The 19,769-nt window shown below is 46.8% G+C and overlaps 2 protein-coding genes across 8 annotated transcripts in view; one reads left to right on the forward strand and one right to left on the reverse strand.

Moving 5' to 3' along the window:
- Positions 1 to 19,769, forward strand: part of LOC142571380 (uncharacterized) — a 160,532-nt gene that overhangs the window by 23,280 nt on the left and 117,483 nt on the right. The window lies entirely within an intron of this gene.
- On the reverse strand, positions 3,925 to 16,658 carry LOC142571378 (uncharacterized). 7 transcript variants are annotated; one of them, XM_075679672.1, is made up of 6 exons: positions 15,548 to 15,635; positions 10,512 to 10,654; positions 9,480 to 9,548; positions 8,870 to 8,925; positions 8,347 to 8,427; positions 3,925 to 6,075 (listed from the first exon to the last, which is right to left on the reverse strand). In XM_075679672.1, the coding sequence occupies exons 2-6, from the start codon at positions 10,558 to 10,560 to the stop codon at positions 5,998 to 6,000; spliced, it is 333 nt and encodes a 110-aa protein (XP_075535787.1). In that variant the 5' UTR covers positions 10,561 to 10,654; positions 15,548 to 15,635; the 3' UTR covers positions 3,925 to 5,997. The 7 variants fall into 7 exon arrangements, 4 of the variants coding, with proteins under 4 accessions (XP_075535787.1, XP_075535785.1, XP_075535784.1 ...); XM_075679670.1 differs by having other exon boundaries at positions 10,508 to 10,654; XM_075679669.1 differs by lacking the exon at positions 10,512 to 10,654 and having other exon boundaries at positions 15,548 to 16,658.

Below are 19,769 nucleotides of genomic sequence, written 5' to 3' on the forward strand. Positions count from 1 at the left end.
CGCTGTGCGAGGCGTTCCCCTTTGCATACGTGCATTACGAGCCCCGGGTGGCACTGTATTGCTCCACCACCGGCGGAACGATGTACAACGCGACGCGCGGCGGCACGGTCGCGTATCCATTCAGACCGCTGCCCCCCGCTTCCCCGTCTTCGCATCATTTCTTCAACAAACACAACGACTCGGCTCGCAACACGCTGGCGTTTGGCATGATCAAACAGGCGCTGTCCCAGTCGTCTCTGTCGGGCCACCGGCGCTTTTGGGTGCGCAACGGCGAGACGAAGGCGCTACTCTGCTACGCGGACGACCGAGACCGAGCGGTAACCTACTCGCGCGCCAACGCGCTGCCGCTGGCCGACGGTCACTGCGTGGAGGACGGCGTCGTGCTGTCGGCCTCCTTCGCGAAGCGCACGGCTTACATACACATCAAGCGATTCGTGGTGGCCGCTAACGCCTACGGCTGCACGCTGTACGATCGTAAACCTCCAGAGTGCAGCGTGTGTTACGGCGAGAACACGTGGGGCGTGCCTCCCGGAACTCTGATTTCGCACCGAGACCAGCCGATAGTGCACTCTAAAAACTAAGGGAGTGCCGGGCACTCTCTTTGAGGGAGTAGCTGCTTGTCCCATATTTCACTCTCTTTTCGAGAGTAGATCGACCCTCTTTGAGAGAGAGTAGGTCAACTCCTCCTGACAGAGTTTTGTTACTCCACCGCAAGGTATTGCTAGTACTCTTCCGCAGAGTGATAATACTCTTCCCACAGGGAGTGCTAGTACTCTTCCGCAGAGTGCTAATACTCTCCCCGCAGGGTTAATAGTACACCGCCAGACCGAGTACTTCTACTCCCCCAAAACAGAGTGCTTGTACTCCTTCAGAACAGAGTGCTAGTACTCTTCCCAATACCCTCTTAGCCAAGTCCTGGTCACGCATGCAGGCAGGAAATCAGATCAAATTAGGGCCGCTGATATACTGTTCCCTAGGTGGCTCTTCAGAGACACTGGCCCGATTCCAAGCGGCCTTCAGAATAGGCTTGAGCAAAGTTATGCAGGATTTTAAAGTCATTTTTTCCTGGCTATTTGCTGCCTACCGTGAGGCGTGACTGCTCTGAAGCGGCCTATGCGTATGCGTCACGAACGCCACTGAGGAGAAAAAAAGCGAATTAACACTAAATCTGCAAATATATTCGCAAATTACACAATCAGGAGTCACACAATCTAATTAGAATACAATTGTCAAGGGAATCACATACTTATCAAGAATCACAATGCTCTATACATCATGTGAATTCGAACCCGCGTACACTCGCATTTGCACAATTCAAAACACACATCATAACCATTACACCACAGCGCCGCCACGCCTAGTCGTATTCTTTTAGAGGTTATATATATACCAAACGTATTTGATGAATCGGCTGTGGTGGGTGGGGTTTCTCTGCAGTGTGCTGTGCTGTTGTGTACTGGAATACGTGTGCGTTTGCATCATTTCCATTCCTTGCCACGACTAACGAAGGAAGACAACGTAGACGACAACGTGAGAACTATTCACGGCTTGTCGTCACCGCAGGAAAATAACAAATGTGCCGTTCAGCTCATGATCGAGTGCTTTTCCAGTCCATGCATTATATGTTCTCCAAAATACGCGGATACAAAGTATTGCGCCAACCATCCACGTATGTGAATTTAATTCGCGCGTATACTGGTGAGCAACTGCGACGCCAGTACCAGGCATTTCGACGTGCCTCACGCTGCCGTGTAGGCGTTCTTTTCAAGTGCATTAGTTTAGAGTTTGGTTCAGTCCGCTGTGAGCTGTTGTCCTGCATTAGCAGCGGATCGTTAGCGTTTTGAAGCGCATTCCAGCATTTGGAGATGCTTATGCCGATAGCCGCGTCAAATGCATTGGCACGCATGTTTAAATGACTAATGTGTCCACTTGTTACGCGTGCACTGCTCGTATCCTGTGGCAGTGCTCGTTCTAAAAGCTTCGAAGACCATCTACACTCATGCGTGTGTTCAATTTATATATGCACAGGATGGACTTGCCGGCTAGTTGGTTGAGCATTTTAGAAGAAACAGCGCAACACAAGGACGACGCAAAAACATGCCACACCACGAAGCGCTGGTGTGGTTGATGCTTTTTTTCGTCCTTGTGTTTGCGCTGTTTCTTCTTCCACGATACACGCACACCACAGGTACGCGAAAGTTTAGGAGCATAAGTGGTTAACTCTGTTTTCCCCGTTTTCTCTCAGTGTCAATGGCACAGTGCGTTGCCCGGAATTGTGCACGCTTACCCCCATATGCAGAAATGCATCATAACTTGAAGCCCATGCTTGACTTGATCTAAACGACGCAAGTCGTGAACGCACCAAAAGAAAGGCAGTGAGCGTCTTGGGGGACGTTCGCACCAGGCGTCGTTTATATCAAGTCAAGCATGAGCTTTGTATTAAGATACATTTCTGAATACGGGGGCTAGACATCTGCTTCTTCCAGAAAATGTCGAAGAAACGCCCGCCAAAACCAGGCACATTCGTAAACTTAACTAGGCAATACGAAGCTCCATAGAAAAAAAGAAGAGTGGTATTAAAAGCTTTCAGTATTTTTCTTTACTCCAAAATAGTTGCGCTCTCGTGGCTTCACTGTACAGAGATAGTGCAGCGTTAGCTAGAAAGCATGAATTTCCTAACTCCATGCCAAAATAAGCTTGTAAAATTATTTAGGTGCTAGAATCCAGGGTTTGTAGCGAGCCTTGAAAATCCTTTATTTCTAAAATGCCATTTTCAAGGCATTGAAAACCCTTGAATTTTTAGAAGTACTGGAAAGTCCTTAAACTTGTACACTTGGCTAGACTTAGCAGACATTGCCAAGCGCTTTTTTTCCCTTCTGTGACACTCTTTCGCATGTCACAGAAAATTGTCTCTGGAGGTAATAGAAGGAAAGCGACATCCTTAAAGTTCAAATTACAAAGGAGCTGCAGATACCAGTTTTATGCACATGGAACCGGCGACAAATGTGCTTGGAGGAGCAGAAGCAGAAAGCTCAACAGTTGAGGCATTCAAAGAGAAGCCGTGAAGAGTAAATTGAGAGCGACAGACACAATAAAAAGAAATTAGAAATTACTATTGCTTATTTGATGGTGAAAAAAGCTGAGGCAACAGATGACATCACATACACTGTCAAACCAAACAGTATTCAAAAACTGCAAATGTTGCAGGTCCAAATAGTTAATTGTGCTATTGCAGAAAAACTTTGAGCGCTTTCTTGAAATGCTTCCTTGTGTGCATTTAGTGGTGGGCGGTGAAAGGCAAATTAGCAGTCTTTCAAATGTTTGAAATCACTGAAATGTGATTTGTTTTGTTTTCTTTTGTTTGCATTAAAGTTAACGGTGTTCTTGAACAAGTTATTGCCTGCCCAAACTACTACACACATTGCACGAGGTCCTTGAAGTTACTGTGTCGGGGCCTCGAAAGTCCTTGAAAACTATTGAATTTTTTTCTTCAATATTGCTACGAACCCAGTAAAACAACTGTCATGGAGTAAAAACCTTGGCTGAACAGGGGCTTATACGCAGAGCACAGGAAGACTAGAAATGCAGTAGTAGGCATGGAGGGCCCTGAAAAAAATGTGCCACATCCGCTCGTCTGCCTTATGTTTCTGCACCGACTGTCGCATTTTTAATAAAAGTGCACTTTCTGTTCTACTCCAATAAACGCAACATTACGAACTCCAGTGTGGGGCAGTCCTTCAGCCAGTGCAGAACTTTTTCTGTACATCCGAGTCAGCTCTGTCATTTTTCCAGCATTGTAGTACAAGATTTGTTAAACTGGTTTAGCAGAATATGAGCAGTATACTCTTAAATTAGCTGTTTATTTGTGTGCACAAGTTCAGGTCCTCAGTTTGGTTGCATGACAAATTGCCATACCTCAATAGATACAAGAAACAATTTTATTACAGTTTAATAAAATCCAAACAGTAATAATCACAACAATATAATGACATACATTTCTTTTGGTACGTATACAGCCCATGTCCTGGCAGTGTATAAATTCAACTATACACCGCAAGTACTGTGTCCTGACCACTATTATTCACATGTGTAAAACCATCACAGCAATTCAACAAATATCACAGTAATTAGTGACATACCACTTTGTAGCTGCTTTACATGAGCATAATGTATAGAAATGGTCCCTGTGTACCTACACATGACTAGTGCCACCCGAGTACTATTACTCACAGGTGTAAAACCAACAAAGCAGTTTTTTAAAAAATATCACAGCGCTTAGTGACGTACATGCTGTAACTCCCTTGTAGAAACTTAATACAAATACGTGAGGACACAGAAAGCTAGCAGTGGGCATACATGGGAATACCACCGCCTCAATACTAATTCACAAGTGTAAAACCAACCAAGCAGTTCTTTAAAGAATATCACAATGCTTAGTGACATACATTTTCCAACTAGCTTATATAAGCTTTATACAAACATGAGAACATACACAAAGCTAGCGGTGCACCCGCATAGAAGTGCGGCCATCTGAACACGATTATTTGCAAGATTATCAACAGAACAGTTCGTTATAGTGACACACATTTTGTAACTGCCTTATACAAGCTTAGTGCAAGCACAAGAATGCAGAAAAATATAAATTAAGAACTTGCTCTATGTATACACAAACAGATCAACACAAATGGTAAACACCGCTTTGAAGACAAATGTGACTGTGGCAAAGCGCAGTGCTGTGCCGGTTGAAATTGCCACCCACAAAAGTATTGAGCAATGCTTAAACCACAGGCAATAAAGTGCTGAAAGACTGCGTCTCTAACGTAACTATTTTAATTCAAATTTCTTGAATATAGGGCTCGCTTGCAGATAAGGCATCTGATCCAACTGACCTGATTTTACACCTGCTACATGCATACAATGCACTCAGATATAACTGGTAATAATAATTATAAAAGGCATTTAAAAACTTGATAGTATGATGAAGATGCATGACTAGAAAAGTTCTGTCCCCCTCGTACTTGTTAAAAAGGTGTAAGTACGACACATGTTCTTTTTTTCCTCAATTTTTGCATTAATGGACAGCCGGGAACCTCGAACCGACACAAAAAAAAAAGATACTGCTATGTTAATAGTGTTATGAATAATTTTTTGCGAAAGCTTTCTTACAGACAAGTTGCAGTCTCGTTTCTGGAGGTTGAGCTGTATCTTGCAAAATAACTTGAAAAGTGGTCACATGGGAGCATGACACTATCATAATGTTAGTTTCAGTTGACTCTCTTGCCCTACAAGTCGCTGCTCACTGTGGCCAGTGATGCAACAGCAGCGTCTGTGTGATTTTCATCACACTTCCGTCCTATGCCATTCTTACCAGAGTTGGCAGCACATAGATACCCAAATTTCGATAGTGTTGCTTTCTCAGGTGGTTGCTTTTGATTTGCTCAATATCAGTTGGCACTTCAGCTGCATCAAACTTCTTTTTTACCTTTTCAACAACATCAACAACAATCTTATGACACCTGTGTTGTCCTTCTAGTTGCCTACAAAGACCAGTCAATCTAGCAACAACACTGACAGTCTCTACTATCTTGTAATGGGAGAGAGGTGTGTCCCACCATGTGTTCCACATTGTTGTCACTATGTGGGCTGGCTGGGGAGGCAACAACTGTAATATGTTTGCATTTGCATATATTAAAGTGATGCTTGTACTGTGTTATAACACCTAACTTAGTCTTGCACTTGCTGCACAATAACACTGGCTCACAGTCATGGTGAAAAGCTTTTGTATGTTGAGCAAATGAGTTGTATCCACTACAAAAAAAGTCAGTGATAGCACACATGTTGCTCTACCAGGCCTGGTGTGGTTCCTTCTGACACTGCTGCTGATGCTGACGCACTGCTGCTTGCCTCGTACACTGTTGCAGCTGCAGTAGACATGGCAGTCTCTGTATCTATTGCTGCCGTGTCATCTGTCATGGTAACTTCCAAGTGGTATCGGGCTCACTTCTGCAACAGAGATGTTGTTTGCCCCTTGAGGGCTCTCATGATCAGGGCCAATAATTTCGTAGGCATTGTCTCCTGCATCGAAGAACCAATAAGAACAGCATGAATTAATAAACATAGCTCTAAAAAGTACGGACATCAAGACTTAACCACAAGCTTTGCACATAAGTGACCGGGCTTAATGAATAATACTTGCAGGAGGAGTTACACAATTGTTTGTGTATATTACAGTAAAGCCTCATCAGAAGATATTCAAGAGGCACGGGAAACATGTCTCTCGAAACCAAAAATTTTAAGACACTGAGGAGCCAGACTAGATCACTTTATTATGCATCATCACTAAAGTATGTTTTGATATATCTGAAGGAATAAATGCTCAGGGTGGCTTAAAGGGCCCCTAAACCACTTCTCGACATTTTTTGAACATTTCAAGTAAACACGCGTATCGAAATCAGAATGCCGTCACGATCGACGAAGCCAAATGCCAGAGTGCGTAGCACTGCCGGAGCACCACAATATGAAGAAAATGACCCCGTGCGCCTCTCTGGACCTATCCTGCACCCCCCAGTTTGTCCTGACGTCACCAGGCTGTCTCTGATGATGTCACCAGTTTCCAGTGCTGTCGATTGGTCGAACGAAAGTGTACGACTGCCGGCAAGGCCTGCAAGCAAATACACACACTCCTTCTTCCTCGTCGCGTTGCGCGCGATGCCATTGTGGGCAGCCAATGGGGGCAAAGAACAGAAACGCCAACAGAAGGGTCTCCCTATGAGGCTCTTCAACACGAGTCACCATACAGTTCCGTTGTATTAGCGCCACTCCTCGCAGGATGACGGGCCAGCGCGGCAGCAACAGAGCTCGTTGGTGTTGGCCTGTCCTGTAACATTTGGAGGTGTACTAAGCAAGGAAAAGACGACACTGTCCATATGGCGTGTACCAGATGAAAGAGTAAAATGAGTGGGGACTACTTTTCGATAATCAAACACACGTAGCTCCACTATTACTGCACCGTTTCGAAAAATTCTCGTGGCTACCTGTTCATTGCCTTATTGTGTAGAACTGCAACACCGCAACTAAATTTCAACCTCGGTGGTTTAGAGGCCCTTTAAAGAAGACATTCACAGCTTTTTAGTGACTGTAGATTGTGTTAGCTTCCTTCCCAACTTCTGGAATTTGAACACTTCACTTTGCAAGCCTTGTTGCTCACAGTACCTTTGAGGTGCTCTTAGACGCTCGTCAGCTTCAACTGCCGACACTTTCTGCCCTGCACTGTCCTCGTTGCCCTCATTTTCTGGTTCATGCTAAAAGAGACATGCGCGATTGACTTGTGTAAGGATTGCGTGATCTTTACGCCCTTCGGAGCACACAAGGTGCACAAAGTGAATGTGTCTGGGTTGTGTGCCTTCGAAGTAGTGAATACTTAAAAAGTCATCCTTAGTAACAAAGGTGTCTCTTGTATACAGTATTGTTAACGTGGCAAACATCGGAAAACCAACCAAACCATTTTCAGATGTCTCTTACAACCAAGTGCATCTTGTAATGAGATTCTACTGTACTGAATATTTTTCAACTATGGATCATCTGCATGTACATATAGTCACAAAGACATGTTGTGTGGAATGGCGAATCGGGAAACAGTTCGTACTCTTACTTTTTGTCCCTAACATAAGCAGCTGATAACAATATGATAAAAAAGCAGGCAATGAGGCTAGAATGGAACATAATCCTTCAGCTCTAAACAGTTTTTTGGGCCCACATCATTCCCTCATGACATAAGGAAACAACTTGATTGCAGTAATGGCTGCATGTGATCTGAGTTGATTGAAACAAACTATACGTAAGGTTGTCCTGCTGGTGATCCTGGCTGCGCGATGCTTCTCATGCTTTTTGGCATGATTCCCTTTTTTTCCACTCCACTTTTTTTTCAGATTTTCTCCCCTTTCCCTTCCCCCTTGTGTAAAATAGCACACTTGAAGTATCAAATCTGTTGAACTAACGTGTGTATCAAACCTGTTAACATGTGTGCTTCTCTGTGGTCTGTGTTGTATTCTTGCGCTGCACAATTCAATTCAAGATGAAAGATGGAACGTCCCTGCCTTTAGTTTGTGTGTGTGTGTGCGTGTGTGTGTGTCATGTTTTGAAATATATGTACATTCAGGAGTGCCTGCATGCCCTTCTCTCCTGCTCCAGTGACGAAAAGGAGAGCCTGTTTATGTACCATAGTAAAAAATTCAAAGGTTTTCGCTGTGCCCATTACATCCCTTATCATATGGATCTGTCACAATACAGAGTAGCAGTGGTCCATAATACTAGCCCATCCCAACATAATTATAAATTAACACATACCGACATGCTGCGAAACAGCTGTTGCAAAGCCGCTGGTGAAGGCAATTTCCGCAGCACTGCAGTGGTACAGCCGAGTTTCACCTGTATAGTGACAAATCCATATGCGTGTTAGCAACTCAGTAGTTGCTGATGGTTTCATAAGCTTTACACTACACAATAAAGTAATCTAGACAACTTTGTTGGAACAAATGCACATAATTAGGACACCACTTAAACACTAACACGATTAATTGCCCCCAATCTCTCACTCACTAAGGGATAATACTACGGAAACATCGGTGGAGAGCTCAGATTAACACAGCCCATAAAGGACAAGCGTTCTTTGAGGAAAACAGCTATAACAGCGGTTAGTTTTCTTGATCATTTTATGTGGTAGCTTTGATTTAAATGTCATGCAGTACTATAAAATACGAAGTGCCGCATTTCTAGCAGCAGAAGGCGTCGTCAGACTCATTGTACAACAGATTTTTGCACTGTTTGTCAGTGAGCCGACACATACAAAGAAAACCGAATTCACACATACATATAGTGTCAAGTGCACTTCTCCTTCTGAAAACGCAGCCACCAGTTCCAATGTTGCTGAAAGGAAAGGTAATATAAAGTGCGAGACTGCATGGAACTGCCACTTATGACTGTAAATGTATGGTCTGCTGATTGCAGAGGTAGTCACATGCTATTTCTAGTCTCTTTTAGAAGTATTACTAAAGAATAAATTAAAATCTATTCATAAGTCACGAATTTCATGCATCCACAGTTCGGCTAAATAACTTGTGAGAAAAAGACATGTTTACCTGGAATAGCAACCTTTTTTCCTGCTGCAAAACTTTCCTTCCAATTAATGAAATAACTTTACAGTGTCATAATGCGTTTCTCGCAACTACTTGCCGGCAGTGGCGAGTTAGTGTTTATATCCGACTCATTGGGCGACAATACTGCCAAACACAAATGCTTCACGAACACGAGAACACGTCCCTCGCAGAGAATAGCAACCATATATGCCTCTGTGAGACATGATCGCACCTTTGTGGTCAAAATGTACATTAGAACGACATCACCATCTCATTAAAAAAAAAGCCTCCGTACAAGGCAGCCGCCAACTGCATAATGTGAAATTGCAACTGATGTCCACTTACTGGTGGCCTGTGTTTGAGTCACTTTTGGCAGTTGACTGGGTGCTGAGAAATGCACGTCCTGGGTTGTCCCTGCAAAACATACAGGGTTATGTCAAATGTGGAAAATATATATATGCCGGCATTTCATCAGTCGCAAAACAAACGAGTAAACTAATAAACAACTGTAATGTAAACAGAGTACACATCATAAGATAGGCTCTCAACTGTTAATGCATTACGCAAAAAAACTAATGCATAGGAAAGACTATATGTATACACATGAAGCTGACACACAATTTAATTCGCTCTAGGTTTTTCCGTGCAGTATATTCAAATTATTATGTCTCGTGGTTAGAGCAAAATTAGTGTAAATTACGAACTAAATTATCTACCCTGGAAACTTTTCTTCAATATGCACCTGTGCGCGCTTCGAACGAGTAGCGTTGTAAAATTTACGTACATGGCATTTAACATAGTTGCTGAACACAGATTTCCTTTGCCCTGTGTCGTGTACAGTGAGCTACATATATCTGCCCCCCCCCCTTTTTGTACTAGCCATACTGCGTGCCATTGCACCTATACGCACGTCAATAAACCTCACGACACAGAAATAAAGAAAGCGCCAATCACCCATGCCTGCATGTTGTAGTGGGCCTAACCTAACCAAGCATGGGCTGTTGCTTTTTATAGTAAACACAGGCACCGTGCTCATTGCAAGTATGTATCATGTCGCTAAGCAAATATGCAATTTCATTGTACCACTATTTTTTTATCACATGGATATATCTGTTGAGAGGCAAGACAAAAAGCAGTCACTTCTCAGAACTAATCAGCTTTCTTAAAACACATTTTTAACTTTTCAATGACACTTGCTGCTATGTGTTTGTCTCCAGAGAGCATACTTGATTTGACTTTCCAATCAGAGACATTACATAAATATACCATGTTAAGATGACTGCCTCGAGCACGTGAGAATTTTCATCTTCGTGTAACATACTGTATCTTGATTTTGTTGACATTTGGTCAAATGGTACACCCAATATACCCACATACTAGTTTTCTTGTCCAAATAACATGCCAATGTATTTTGATTTTTTGCCATTGGCTCCTCTGCACTACGTGAAGTCGCGCTGCACTGGCTCTTTCACATCCTCGTGTCCTTGCAGCTGCCTTCTTGCGTTATATAAAGCGGGTGCCTGAAAAATATCGTATGCAAAAGTCAACACAAGGGCATGGTGCAAAACAACATCAAGACAGTCAACGCCATGGCAATAAAAAAGTCTTAGCTCTTAGTCTTCCTAGTGAAATGCATGCAAAACATCCAAATGACTGCAACAGTCAACTGCTAAACTAACTTCAATTTTTAGATTTAAGCAAAAAAACAAATAAACCACAGTTCATCCTTGTTTTTCATGAATGTTAGAATACTCCTGCTAATGAATAGAATATTCGTCATTTTCAGACGTCATAGGTCTGTCATGAGTCTGGTGTATCGCAAACACCACTTGTGACACATCCTAAGCACGTGCCCAGTGTGCCCCCCCCCCCCCGCACCATCCCTGGTTGTGCCACTGCTGAAGCCATAATTTCAGGATTATAGCTGCAAACATGATGCTCAGTAGGGATGAAAATATTGTCCTTCAGCTCAATGGATATATGGATGTGCCTATAAAAAAGGGCAACAAGGCTTGTTATGGCAAGCTTACCCACATTTCAATACTAACAAGTTCACTGCGGCCTGCATCTAAGCTTACTAAAAGGCATGAACTTATTTTCATGCATGAGGTGCGCAGTGGAGTTCATTTTTGACAGACCCTACTACTGCTGCAGTTTGAAATCTAGCATTTTAGATTCTTGTAGGCATGTAAAAGTTGCAGTTAAACCGCAGTTATTAGTTTATTACACCAACCTATTGTTTTGTGTACGACAGACTGGTAACACGGAATTAAAGCAACATTTTATTTTGATATTTTATTTCTCTACTAAAAATATTCAAGCGATAAACACATCTTGATCTGCCATGCTATAGCAAAATGCACACATTACGCTTGTAACCCCCAGAGGAAGGCTGATTTAGCTGTTCATATGACATAACTCTGACACGCCAACTCATATTAGCAAATGCACAGGCATGTCCAAAACAATAAGCGTATGCAAAGCGCCCCTGCAATTGTAATTCCACACAGCAGAGGTTATATTCGATGCCGATGCGTAACTAGCTGCTCGACAATTCACCGAGTTCGTAGACATAAGCATCCTTTCAGTTTCGCACCGTGCACGAAAACCGCAACAGGAGACAAAACCAGACCTATAATCACACCATTTCAACATGAGCAAAAACAGTTCAGTCTTAGGGATAAACACTGTGAGAGCGATTTAGTGCGCGACGGCGACGAGCGACGGCTTCGAGCGACAAAACGGGCCGTCGCTTGAACAGATGGCTCGGTTCTGGAAATCTAGAAATCGTCGCTCGTCGCCCAGAAGTGCTATGAGCGACTAGCCAATAGCGCGAAGCCGGAACTGGATGTACAGGCTCGTCCACTTTTAGGGTGAACACGGCTCACCGTGGCCGCGCTCCGCGGGGCGCCAGTGCGTCCGGCGCGGCGGCGCATCTAAGCTGAGCGGCGCAGGCGCACACGGACCCAGGGGAGGTGCTTCGCGTCGTCTGCTACAGCGCTGGAGCGCGCCGCATCTTGCTTTGCTGTAAACTTCGCTAGACCCAGGTGACTGAGTGACCGAGGCGACATTGCGAGAAGGCGTACTTCACTAAATGGAGCATTTTCCAGCTGGTTCCGTCTACAGCTTGTGAACAGCCTGCTTAATCAATATACATAAACAGAAGCAAGCATCTCACCACCTAAATCACTTAGCATGTTTTTTGTAAGTGATGAGGGTAAAAATACGGTCATTTTTTTTTCGCGTTCTTAATTAGGCTGGGGCCTAGAGGCGACGCTTGATAGTCGTGTCAGGGACGTCACCCAGCCTGAGGCTGTACTTAATTTCTCGAACGGTGGAGGTCAGGTTTGCAGCAGCCGCCGCAACAATGGTCACTCTTTGCCGGGCTTTTCTTCTTCCATCCTTCTTGTAAACCTGGACCATTCTATTTACAGTTTTCAGTGGCCTTTTTGTCATCTCCGATATAACGCGTTTAGAATAGTTTTGTAGGCACAGATCTACAATGCGTCGTCGTTCTCTTTCCAGTACCCACGACATGGCTAGTTTCCAAAGCGCACCGGGGAAATGAAATTATCATGCACTTTTACAGCGTTTTTATCGCCGAAGTGCCATGGCAACCAGCAACCGAACAAAATGCAATTCATCATGCAAGTCGACGGAAATGCGTTTAATGGAAACACCTCTGGTGTCTTTCGATTTGGCGAGTCATCCCAGAATCTGTAACTCCTGAGTGGCCAGTCACCCAGTTGAGTAGTCGTTGGCTGCACCGCATCATCATATTAAGCTAGGATGGGGTAGCATGACCTACGCAAAATAAAAGGGGGGGGGGGGGGCTCAGCGGTTGATAGGGCTGACGCCCATGGTCAGTTAAAGAGTAGACTGGCCTTAGCACAGCAATCTGGCTTGGGCCGGGCTTAGCGTTTACAAACGGCGAGTCCGTTTGCTGACCACCGGCATGCTGTGGGCAGACGACACCATGCCGGCCTCATGACCGTCGGTTTAAATGTCGTGGCCGCCTTCGTCCAACACACGGACCAGCCACTTGCCCACGACGGCAACAGCATCGCTTGTCCGCGGCAAGGGTTCCTGTGGCGTATTCATATTTGGGTTTTACCCACTCAGCCCAGCCCACCCCCGCCTACCCCCCCCCCCCCAAATAAAATTCCTCCTAATCTCCAAATTTATCCGATGCCCACCTCTATTGCGTAACGCCATGTGTCGCTTCGGGACGTATACCGCACAATTAGCAAATTATTATATGCTAGTGAGAATATGCATATGGCCCATTCTGAGGAAGTACTGAAATGAAATAGAAGCGAATAACGACTTAATTACCCGGCAAGACGTAATTTAAACTAGAAAACAGACATGTAGATTATAGATTTTCCACTTTAATTACCTATTCGAAACGGACGGAAACAGCATTCGCATGCGGCGTGCATTGATTTCAAGGAGAAAAGAAAAACGTCGGCGCCATATGTTTTAGTTCACCTAATCAATGTAATCAAATAATTGACCGACGATTCCTCAAACGGCTACCTGATGCGACATCTCGCATCAGGTAGCCGTCAGAGGACCGGCACCGCTTCGGTGATTTTACACATGCTGTGACAGTAAAAATGAATTTAGTCTTTTTTTTAAAGGATGCAGAAAGATGAAAAGGGTGAGTAAAATCGCCGCCAAATCAGTTGCTATGCCGGGGAGAGCACTTTCCTACATCGCGTAAAGCGCTCCATGCTCTCCTACCAGCGACATTAACGCGTCAATAAGAGAGTGCGAAGCAGCGGATTTCACTTCTTAGTTGTTGTTGTCGAAGTAATAGTATTGCCCTCCTTAATGGTAAAATCCATGGCAAACATGATGATGCGTGATTGAACAATCGCTCTATGACTTTCTGCGATATTTATAGCGGGTTTCGGTCGTTTTCTTAAGTCAACTAAGCACATTCGTTCTAGCATCAAGACATGCGCGAAACGGCGCGCTAGGCTCATCGCATGATGACTCCAACCAAGAGCGGTTTCTCGGTATGCACTACACCAAGTGCTGTGAGAGTAAAATAAGAGGGCCCCAGCCTAATAAAGAGCTCGAAAAAATGACTATTTTTATCCTTATCACATATGAAAAACATGCTAAGTGACTTATGTGGTGAGAAGCTTGCTTCTGTTTATGTATATTGATTAAGCAGGCTGTTCACAAGCTGTAGACGGAACCAGCTGGAAAATGCTCCAGTTAGTGAAGTACGCCTTCCCGCAATGTCGCCTCGGTCACTCAGTCACCTGGGTCTAGCGAAGTTTACAGCAAAGCAAGATGCGGCGCGCTCCAGCGCTGTAGCAGACGACGTGAAGCACCTCCCCTGGGTCCGTGTGCGCCTGCGCCGCTCAGCTTCGATGCGCCGCCGCGCCGGACGCACTGGCGCCCCGCGGAGCGCGGCCACGGTGAGCCGTGTTCACCCTAAGAGTGGACGAGCCTGTACATACATCGCTCAAATACTACCGATTGTCGCGCGGAACGAGCAAATGATTCAATTTTTATACGTGCAAGGATAAGGACGTACTGCAAGACCTCCGGAAATATTTTATGCTACTTTTTATAGTAAAATCCATCAACGTAAATTACTAAAGCACGCGTCACGCGTGACTGCAGCCCTCATGCCGGCAACACCGGGGAGGCGTCGCTCAAAATCGTCGCTCGCACGGAGTACAGTACGACTTGTAGGCGACGAGCGAACGCGACAGCCATCTCCGTCGCGTCGCTTGTAGCTGCCGCGCGCAAGATCGCGTATATGGGGTTTATACTTTTTTCAGCATAAAACATGGATTCCTCATGCGTTTTCAGTAAGTTCAAGATAACGCGCCCAACTGACCTCTTGCAGCATGCAGCTGAATGCCTGCGGCAAAGTTTCTAACTAGCACTGGTGCTGCACGTAACTTCAGTGGTCGCAGATTCCCCCTGCGCGAGACACCGTCAAGCGCGCGGTTTATTTATAAAAAAAAAAGCATGCTGCCAGCAAAATGATGCCTTTTGTTATGTGATTCCTTAGTTCAACAGCGTTCCGTACACAGTAGACTGCCAAACTGAATAAATTCAAACACACAAAACGCACGCTAATCACGCTCCGCATAGGCTCGGAATCAGGGGCTGGTGAACTAACCATTTTAAGCGTCCTCTCGCCTGGCGTCTTATTGAACATACCATAGTTCTGGCAGCGTTCGCGATTTTTAAAGCTCTTACGGACAACGGCAAAGTGATAAAATCACATGCAGTTATCGCGACGACTGGCTTTTTCGATTGACATCGAGAGACAGCGCGTACGCCTAGTCCTTTGTCAATCGCGTCGGCTAAGCGCAGCGACGACTTCCTGGCGATAGCATGACATATACGGAGAATGTGCACCTAAGTTAGAATTCACTTACCGTGGAGGATTTGTTGTTATATCCAAGGCATGACGAACGACTGTCGTGTTTTCGTGGCGACGCGAGATGGCTGAAACACGATCTCCCTCGGCTGGCCTTTGCTCGCTGAACGGTTCACCTTTCTCCGGTGCTGTGTTGTTCCGCGATCTTGAGCGCGCGCGCGCGCGCGGTGGAGCCACTCCGAGTGAAAAAGTAGAGCGCTCGCTACGCGTTCCTTTGAACTGCGGCGGCCTGTCTCTTAGAAGCAAAACGATGTGTTCTTTGCTCAGCGTGCATGAATGATACATTGCCATGTTCGGGGCCAGCCACCTACAGCTGAAGCAGAAGATTACGCTACGTTTTGTTTTCTATTGCCGCAAGAGTCTCTCTTTTCTATTGTCGCAAGTCTTTTCACTCTCTCTCTGTGAAGGGGAGAGTGAAAAGCACATTTCACTCTCTCCTTGCTGACAGAGTGAACAATGCATTTCACTCTCCTCGACATTTTGCGAGAGTAAAACGACGCTTTGAAGAGTGAACCGGCAGCTTCACTCCTGTGATACCCTTCCTAGTTTTTAGAGTGTGGTGGTCCGCGCGTCGTCCGACGACGACGACGACGATGACGTGTACGTGGCCGTGTTTGCGGGTAAGCGCGGCAACGTGGGTTACGCGTTTCAAAAGTGCAACTGGATAGTCGGTTGTGGGCGCATCGCGATATGCGTGACCAAATGCGCGGTGCCCACGCTGGGCTACAAGTTTGCCACGCCGCACGGTCAGAAAGGAGTGGTGTGCAAGGTGCTGCCCGATTGTAGCATGCCCAGGGGCGTGGCTGACGGAACCGTGCCCGACGTTCTCGTTCATCCAAACACCATCGTGTCTCGCCTCACCATGGGCCAGCTGCTAGAGAGCCCACCCGCCGTGTCGCAGCGCTTTCGACTGACCGACGGTCGCGTCACGATCAACGAGCTGGCCGTGCACGCGACTCGATTCTTTCAGCAGCGCAACGTGCCCGAAGACAAGTTTCATTTCCGCGACCGAGTGAACGTGTACAACACTTTCACGCGACAGCCCACCGAGGGTCGAGCGAACGACGGGAGTGCGCGCATAGGCGAGATGGAATGTTCGGCGCTAAACGCCACCGATTCTTTACTGGCGCTCGGCACTCACGCCGCAACCTCCCACGGAAAGGGTCGCTTCTGTCAGCGATGTAAATTCGTCTCGATATACTGTCACAATTGGCTAGGAGACTCGGGCGAGTGCGATCACGACGACAGGTGGGTGGAAAGAGACGTGAATATTAAATGCGCGGGCGTGCTTGCGGCGCACATATTAGCAGCGATGCGCATCGGCGTCTGTTTGTATGCAGACGAAGAAGAAGACTAGGATGGGAAAGAAAAAACGTTCTGAAGAAAAAAAAAATTTTTATTCACTCATTCATTCAATTCTTTTATTACTTGGGAAGACTACTCTTCTTCTCCTTCGTCCTCCGGCGGCAGTACCAGCACGAGTGGCGGTAGACCCAGTATTTCTTCTTCGTACTCGTCGTCTTCTTCTCGTTTCGGCGATGACGGTGGCGGTAGCGCTGCTTCGATTGCGGGCGGCCGGTGAAGCGGCGGCTGATGCACCGTTGTGAGTTGCGGCAACAAGGCGAGGTTTCTCAGAGTTGATGATGATGATGATGATGATGGCGCCGCTTCGATTGCGGGCGGCTGCTGATGCATCATTGCGAGTTGCGACAACAAGGCGAGGTTGCTCGAGGTAGATGATGATGATGAGGCGGTGGCAGCGGTGGGTTCCTCGGTGCAGCTTTTTTTGATGACCGGGACACGATGCGGAGAGGGGCAGCGGAGCCTCTTCCACGAAGAAGTGAGGCCGTTGTCGATGGCGCCGGTTAGCGTGTTCCAGTATTTCTCTCCAAAACTCACGACGAAGTCGTCGAAAAAGTCTCACGCCAAATGGCGCCGCGCGCACTGTGTCAACACGGCACCCGGTCTATTGACGCCGCCGAGGGCCGCCATGTTGGTCATCGTCAAATCGAACATGCGATCACACTCGGCGTCTCTGATGGTAATCGCCATTCTAGTGTGCACGTTCGGGTCGTTCAGCCCGACCAGCTTTGGATCGTGTCGATGAACGTGAACTAACACCATTTGGTGGTGCGTCCACGGTCCTTGTCGGCGGCGTCGGTCGGCGCACATGATCGGGGCATCTACGTAAAGTATTTGGGCCAGTCATGACTTTTTTGTTGCGATCAACGTGCGCGGCCAGTCGCACGATGGCCTGAGTCATAGACCCTCGGAGCAAGGTGGCCAGCACCAGGTCTCGCTTGTTCTTCGCTCAGTACGTGCACGTACTCAAATTGAACCAGCCGCTTATTTACCAGCAACCGCAGCATCCAGTCCAGCAGGTAGCCGCGTCGCAATGCCGATCCGGCGACTGGGTGTTTGTCGCACGTGATGGTCAGGCGAGTCAGCAGCGGAGTGGCGGTGGAGCACCACGCCAACGTCTGCTGCACGGCGGTGGGATCGGTGCAGGAAAAAATGATAGTGCCCCAGTCGATGTTATCACAAAAGAAGGTGGCACTACCATCTGCTCGCATGTCCACCGCCACCGCCGTGGTCCTGGCCAACACCTTAGGCATGGCGACGAGCGTGACCGACTGCGTGGACTGGTGTGCCGCGTCGTGGTAGAAATAGCGGCCGCGCAGTGTTTCGCGTCGAATTAACAGTTCTGGGAACATGCCACGCGCGTAACTGAGCCCACCGGCCATTGTCACTGAGTACACTCGATTTTCCAACCGGCGCGGCGACCGCTGCTTCATGGCTGCATTCATGGCTAGCATCATTCGATTACATTGTATGCTTGACATTCCGCTCGTTTTGACATGCACAGAGACGGAGTTAACGACATCCTCTGTGTCTCCTGCCGGCCCCCGACGCCAAGCGATGGTTCGCTTTACCAAGACGGTATGGCAGATTGCGTTCACGCTATCGTCACTCATCAAGAAACCGGGTGCGATACATGGTAACTTGAGCACTATGGGAAGTGATTTCATCTTGTTTACGATAGCTGCCCGCGTTACTTCCATGATGTACGAAATGTGATCTGATGTCGCACTCACTTCAGACATGTCAAACTCTTTAAAATTTGGCATCCATTCTCGGTCGTCGATGATCCCCGAGACCAACCGCTTGAAAACGGTCGACGGTCGGTACTTGAGCAATCCGTTGACCCGCAAAACTTCCATCGGTCGCGGTCTCCTGCGCGTGCAAAAATTTGAGGTGCCCATATCCGGCATGGGCAAGTACGTGGACATGAGGTCAATGAGCCAAATCCAATGCTCGCTGCTCGCCTCCGCCTCGTCGTATAACGAAACTCGCAAGGTGCGGAGATTACAATTGTCCAGAATCATCACGCGCGCCTCTGAATACCCGACCACGAGTCCTGATACGTCAATGTCTGTGCATCGTGAAGCCACTCTGGCAAAATCAGGGGTTGCCTTGACGGGCGCCATGTCGTCGCCGAGGCTGGCGATGCGCACGGTCGTCAGGTACGGAAACGAGCGAACCACACAGTCTAACACCAGCTCGCTGGACGCCCCGATCAACTTGAGTTTTGACACGTTGCAGTACGGTCGACCGGCCGCTCTCAAAGCTTCCAGCATAAACGGGTCCCCCAAATGCCTCTCCAATAGCTCGACGCTATTTAGGCAACAGTCTCCGTGCTTCACCAACAGATAGGCCAGCAGCGTTCTCGCGTCCTGAATTTCTTTTGTGTCCGGATACTGATGCGAGAATACGACTCTCGTGCGACGTATTTTCAGCGACTTTTCCCCGCTCTTACCGGAGAAGCACGGCGACAACCGCAGGCCGATGGCATATAGCGTGGTAGAACATGATTCTATCCCGGAATGACTTGACAGGTAGGCACAGACTGATCGAGACGGCAGCGTAGCGACGTCGGGTATGCCGATGGCCGTCGTCATACTGCTGGCACTCATCCTTAGACAGTCTCTTATTGCAGTAGTCGAAAAATAATAAAAAAATTGCACTTGCTGCCGTTACTGTATACGCCACAAAAAAAGAGAAGCAGCAAACCCCCCAAGAAGAAAAAAAAAGCGAACTTACATTATTTTTTTACGGGTCATTAATAACGAGGTGTCAAGTTGAGCTACACTGCGCGTCACTGCACCGCGCGCCCGCACATGTAAAAAAAATTTTTTTTCTTCATTTCTTTCGACACTCTC

The sequence above is a fragment of the Dermacentor variabilis genome, chromosome 2 (genome assembly GCF_050947875.1).
Source record: "Dermacentor variabilis isolate Ectoservices chromosome 2, ASM5094787v1, whole genome shotgun sequence".
Classification (NCBI taxonomy): domain Eukaryota; kingdom Metazoa; phylum Arthropoda; class Arachnida; order Ixodida; family Ixodidae; genus Dermacentor; species Dermacentor variabilis.